This window comes from Chenopodium album, chromosome 9 (genome assembly GCF_948465745.1).
Source record: "Chenopodium album chromosome 9, dcCheAlbu1.1, whole genome shotgun sequence".
NCBI classification, from domain to species: domain Eukaryota; kingdom Viridiplantae; phylum Streptophyta; class Magnoliopsida; order Caryophyllales; family Amaranthaceae; genus Chenopodium; species Chenopodium album.
In genome coordinates this window covers 763712-770011 of record NC_137842.1, presented here as the reverse complement: position 1 = coordinate 770011, position 6300 = coordinate 763712, and the positions used below count along the sequence as shown (strand labels likewise).

General features: G+C 34.8%; 1 protein-coding gene across 2 annotated transcripts; it reads left to right on the top strand.

The window, feature by feature from the left end:
- Nucleotides 1–1220: 1220 nt before the first annotated feature.
- LOC145558177 (uncharacterized) lies at nucleotides 1221–5348 on the top strand. 2 transcript variants are annotated; one of them, XM_081619325.1, is made up of 2 exons: nucleotides 1221–1895; nucleotides 2479–5348. In XM_081619325.1, the coding sequence occupies exon 2, from the start codon at nucleotides 2513–2515 to the stop codon at nucleotides 4586–4588; it is 2076 nt and encodes a 691-aa protein (XP_081475451.1). In that variant the 5' UTR covers nucleotides 1221–1895; nucleotides 2479–2512; the 3' UTR covers nucleotides 4589–5348. The 2 variants fall into 2 exon arrangements, with proteins under 2 accessions (XP_081475451.1, XP_081475452.1); XM_081619326.1 differs by having other exon boundaries at nucleotides 2476–5348.
- Nucleotides 5349–6300: the final 952 nt, after the last annotated feature.

The following is a 6300-nucleotide window of genomic DNA, read 5'->3' as shown; positions in this document are numbered from 1 at the left end:
CTGCCTGTCATTTGGAACTATTACATCATAAACACTGTAACTGTGTTCATTCTGTCAAACTATTTTTTTTTTAGTTTGAAAGGCGCAGAATTGAAAAGCATTACCAAGTGTAAGTGTGACTGAAAGAGATACAAAAACAAAGAATAAATTTGCTGAAACCTTGTTGTATGAACAGCAAAGCAAGCTACTTCGTAGTCACTAGTTTTCTCAGCTATATGCCTATATTGGCAACATTCCCTTCACCAGCTCTCCCTCTTAGTTCAGCGAGCGAGAGAGGGAGCGAGGAAGAGAGGCGTTGGTGTTACTCCCAGCATCCTTAAATCCTTTATGAACTGCCCCATTATATTTTTGTGGTCTAAGTTAAAATTAAAACTTTACCATGGATTCACATTAATCGTTTAGAAACAATATAATTAAGTAGGTTATTGTCCACCTTATTTCAATAAACACCCTTGGTTCAAATGAAGATTTTAATGGCTTAAAACATATTTTTGTTATTGTAATAGTCGAAAATGGCAATTGAATGATCTTTACAAAAATAGAAAGGGTAGGTTCCATACCAAAATCAAAGACCAAAATTTTTGAAAACAAGACCCAAGATCATGTTGATTATAATAGGAGTCTTAGGACCACATCAATAAATTGGTCCAAATCTTTTCCAAACTTCACTTGATCGATTTTAAAACTTGATTCCATGTATACATTTTAATAATTACGGAGTAGTGTAAATTTTTAATAACTAGGTTAGATCCCGTGCCATGCACGATTTTTCAATTTTTGTCACGGAGTATCAATTTATTTTTATTTTTTTTAAAATCTCAAATCAAGCTACTTAATATTTTTTTTTAAATGTTTTTTTTTTTTGAATACATATTATATTGCTTTCTTCTATTTTGAACCTTGATGGCAATTTATTTATATTTCAAATATGATAATTTTTCTTTCACCAAGTTGAAAAATATATATTCATGATTTTTTTTACTATAAATAATCATTATACATTAAAAAGTAATTATTAATATAGGAATTTATTTATACAAAGATTTGGTTAGATATTTATGTTTATAAATATATTATTCTACGATTATTTTCCCTAAATTTTGGAAGTAAATATTTTGCGTATATAACCTATCAATTTTTAAAAGTTTTATTTTTTATTTTTTAAATTTAATTTAAAAAAAAAATACTAAGGACACGCCAAAAGACACGTGTCGACACGTATCATTGCTGGTGTGTCTTTTAGTATATTGTTGATTGATGATTGATACTCCGTAGTATAGAAACGAAAATATGAATTAAAAGAAAACTAATTTTAAAGTTTATTTTCAAACATTATACTATAAAAAGCTCATGTAATGAATATTTTCAACATATTACTTTGTAAAAGAGAAAATTAATCATTCTAAAGATTTTTACTAATTCGATATAAGCCCTATTTTTACCAAGTTTTTGACTAGATTGGACCAAAGATTGAAAATTATATATCTCAACTTAAATATTACATTAGTTTCCTTTCATAGAAGGGGTGGGATGAGGATCGAACAGGGAGAGATGGAGGCCCCATGATCTCCTCATTGGACTAAATTTCTTAGGTGGTTCAATTAAGTTTTTTTTTTACCATCCTTCTTATTCCCAAAAAAAAAAAAAAAAAAAAAAAAAAAAAAAAAACCTCCCTTGAATTCGCCATTGAAGTGGTTTGTGAGCTTTCTCTCCTCCATTGAAGAAGCTTTTGAGGTCATACGTATATCCAACCCATTGAATTGGTCTCTCTCAATTCTCCATTGAAGTGCACTCAACGTTCTCCATTGAAGCGCACTCAGCGTCCTACATTGAAGCGCAGTTCACGTTCTCCGTTGAATATAGTACTTGTATCCCCCATTGAAGTAGCTTCTGAGGTAAGTTGTTTGGTTTTTGTTATCATCAAATCAATTTCACAATCTAATTTAATTGTCAGTGCATTAAGTGTAGGGTTCCAAAATCTCAACTATTGCTTCTAAATTCTAAGATAACCAAAATTATGAGCCTAATTTGATTATTGAATCCTATAATTATGTATTTTTCGAATCAAATTTGGTTGCTAATGTATGGCACAGCTCGGATTGAACTATGAAATCACACCTCTTTTCGAATCAAATTCGGTTGCGAATGTATTGCACAACCCTTCAATGTTAGGATTGAACTATGAAATTACACTTCCTTTAGAATCAAATTTGGTTGCGAATGTATTGCACAACCCTTCAATAGTTCAATGTTAGGATTGAACTATGAAATTACACCTCTTTTCGAATCAAATTTGGTTGCTTAATGTATTGCACAACCCTTTAATGTTAGGATTGAACTATGAAATTACACCTCTAGCTTTCAAAAATAATAATAATAATAAAAAAAAAAAAAACCTTTATGAAATTACAACTCTTTAATGTTAGGATCGAACAATTACTGAAATATACAAATGTTTGAATGTCTTTGATGTAGCAGCGCTGTTTGAATGCAATAAAGGAAGCAGGAGAAAATGCAATACTCAGAAGAATGGAAGTCGTTATTTCCGATTTGTTCAGTTCATTCTTCTCCCCTCCTCCTTACCAAAAACCCGTCTTTATTGGGACCGCTGTTCTTCAATCCCGTCCCTGAGTCTTTGTCCCTTCTCTTCTCTTCGCCTGATCTCTCTCCTCCTTTCATCCCTCCTCCTCCACACCTCTCTTTACCCAGATTCCTTCAACTTTCCACTTCCCATGACATCCTTCCTACTGTTGCCTCAGCTATTTCTGCTTCCTTAAACTCTGAAGAGCACTGTAGAAGCTCCAACTATGTCCCCTATAACCGTCTTGAGCCCCTATACTGCCCCAACGACCAGGTTTTTGTTTTCTTTCCAACTGGGTCCAATCTTGATTGTGTTGGGTATCTTGTTTTATCAGTAAGAGATTCCAAATTAGTTGTTGATTTTAGTACTGATGGTTCTGTTTTGACTTCCCAAATTAAATTTGATCATCAGATTGTTCAATTGACAGCGTGCTCTCTTAGTGATTGTACATTTCCTGATGTGGGGGGTCCTGATTGTGTTGGTTTCTTATTGGCTTGTAATATGTATGCTGCTAATTGGTTTAGTGTTCGAACTAGTGGGCACTGTTTAGACTCCAAGAAGCCTGATTTGGTTCTTTTGGGAAGTAAGAAATTCACAAGTAGCATGGTGGCTTATGCTTGTTGGAATCCACATCTGCCTGGAGAGTGTGTACTCTTGTTAGAAAGTGGAGCATTGTTTTTGTTTGATATGGGTTCTCATGTGGATACAAGGTTTAAAGGGAAAAGAATCAATGTTGCTTGGGATGAAACTGGTGAATCAGCAGGTAGTGGGTGGTTCAGTTGTGAATTTAGCTGGCATCCGAGAATGCTGGTTGTGGCAAATTCAAAGGCTATTTATGTGGTTGATTTAAGATTTGGGAAATGTCAAACGAGCTGTTTATTGAGGATTGACATGCTTGGAGTGAGTGACCTGCATGCGAAGGATAAGTTTGTTGTCTTTTCAAAGGCTGGAAATGATGGTTTCTTCTATACTGTGGCTTCTGAGCAATGGCTATTTTTATGTGATGTTCGCAAACCGCTAATGCCAGTTCTTAGATGGGCTCACAATGTGCATGAGCCTCGTTACATGACTGTTTTGTCTCTGTCTGATCTGAGATCCATGCCACACGATAAAGATGCAGGAGCCTCTGCTGTTATCTTAGGATCATTTTGGAACAAAGACTTCAGTCTTTTCTGTTATGGCCGTCCTCACCCAGCTACTGCAAAATCTTTCTCTAGTAAAATTTCAAATTTCTCGAATTCTTTTTATGCATGGGAGCTTCCATCACCTCTCTTGTTGGCTGGTCAGAATTGCCACTGTGGCAGTTGTCTTTTGAGGGAGGAATTTGCAAAGGATGATCTTCTTGAGTGGATTGAATGGCAACAGAAAAGGGAGTCAGTTCTTGGCTTTTGCATTCTGAACAAGCATCTCTGTTCTTTATTACCGAAGGTCGGAGAGCATGGGGGTTTTACACTTTTCCGATTGATGTCAACTGGGAAGCTTGAATCTCAGCAATTCTGTGCCTCTTGGAAAATGGCAAGGATTGTGGCAACGACACATGGAGAAGTGAATCCTCTCAAAGATTCTTTGTTATGTTCTATGGGTGATGAGATTTATAAATATCCCAAGAGGTTCCGCTACATTAAACTTGAGAACCTTTATTATCATTTGAATAGTAATCTGGCCAAACTATTGTTTACAAAATTTAAGAACATTCCAGCTTCCGCCGGCTTGAAGAAATTCTCTAATGAACGTTTCCATATATTTATGGGTGACAAATTAAAGTCAGTTGGCTGTGATCCACCAATGTTACACCTTTCAGTTGCTGATGTTTTCAGGGATGTTGACATGCCAACAAGCCTTTATGAAATTGTGAGTAGACTAATGTGGACCTCCTTACCAATGAATATTTTGGAGGTTGCTTTTCCTGAGTATAGTGAAGTTCTTGAAGTTGAACATAAAAAGTTTTCTCTGGATTTTCCTGTCATTCCTGACCAAAACCAGTCTCCTCCCTTCCCACTTCACTAATCAGAGGTCAGGCAGAGGACGACGCAGTGAAGATTTTGTGGGTCCTGTTTTTCCTCTTCTGGCATTAGTTGTTTTGAATGAGATCTCAAGATGTGGATATTCTTTCGTGGGTGAAGTAAATGAATTCTCGCCTGAAGACATATTTACCCAACAATGCAAATATGTAATGCGTTTGACCAAGGAATTGGGCACCCTTAATGTTGGTGACAAACCGGACAAGTACCGTGCAGTATCACTCAAGGAAGACAGGAATGAGTCAGAACCAAGACCAGTATTCATTTATAAGCCATCTGCATTTTTGGATGAAATTGAGGAACATACGGGTTCTGATTTAGGGGAGAGATTTGATACAGTAATTACTAAGTTTGCTGAGGATGACAATGATTTCTTTGCTGGACTTTGCCCAATGGAACTAAAATATGATGATGCCAAAAAGATTGAGTTCTCTGAGACGGAGTCAAGTGCGTTCAAATTATTAAAAGAACAGTTTTCACACTGGCAGAAAAACTTTATGCCATACCACAATCTTCAAGTGCAACTTCAAAAAAAACAGCCACATTTGAGACCTGCAAAGTAATTGCAGGATCTGAGACATTCTACAGAGGATTTGCTTTTGATTTTTCTGATATATGTATTTCCCTGCACAAGAATCAAAGGTAGTGTAGAATATGTACACTGTAGTCATAAGATTTATATGTGATACGCAAACAAAAATTTTGGAAGCATCAATAAATTTGCTTAATTACTGGTATTCTGATTATGCATCTGCATTTTTCTTGTTGGATTTTTTGGGTTGGAGTTAGTACTAGTTTTATTTGAAGTAGGCTCATAGAAGTTGCAGCCCTAAAATTAATTTTAAAAACCGTTTCTCTATGTAAAGGTTCTATTTTAGTCTACCAACTTGACTGCATTAACCAGATTAAGAAAATTGTTGTTGCTGCAGTAATAAGAAAACTGATATATTGGGATATGGGTCAAGTTAACTGAACTACGTCTACTTCTTGAACTCAAGTGAATTGATAAACTGCATTATAGCTTTGTGGGTACAAAATTCAACATTTTTGTTGATTGGATGTACATTGGTTATTTGCTCTGCATGAAGCCAAGAAATAAAGTACTCACCTAGATTTCCATTGTAAACAAGGTAACTTTCTCACTTGCAATTTCTTTCTTTAATCGATTTTTCCCCCCTGGGTATTATTGCATTCCTTTTACTTGAAATTTTGCACCTTTTTTTGGGGTTCATTATTATTTTAATTGTATAATTTGTGATGTTCATTGTAGAGTTATTCACTGAAATGGGTAATTTGTATTTTTATAACTTATATATTCATGAGTTTTGTTGAAATCAATTTAATAGATAGGTGTATGTATTGGGTTTTCTTGCTTTGGGAAATGAACAGTTTGCGGGGAAATTGAATGTGTAGCTGTTTTGATTCTTTTTTTTAATTTGGTATAATACAAAATTTGTACTCCGAAATCAGTCTACAAAACTCGGTTTCAGCTATTAATGTGTAAGAATTAATTTAAATATTGCTCAAAAAATTTCAGTCACATAAAAATTTCATAATATTGACTAAAGTCTAAACATGCTAGAAAATATATATTTTTATATTTTTACTGCCCCTAATTTTATGAAACACACATCATCTCCATAATTGGCTGTCGAAAGATAAACTTGTCTGTCCGCCTTTCTGGTGTGAGTCGGGAAT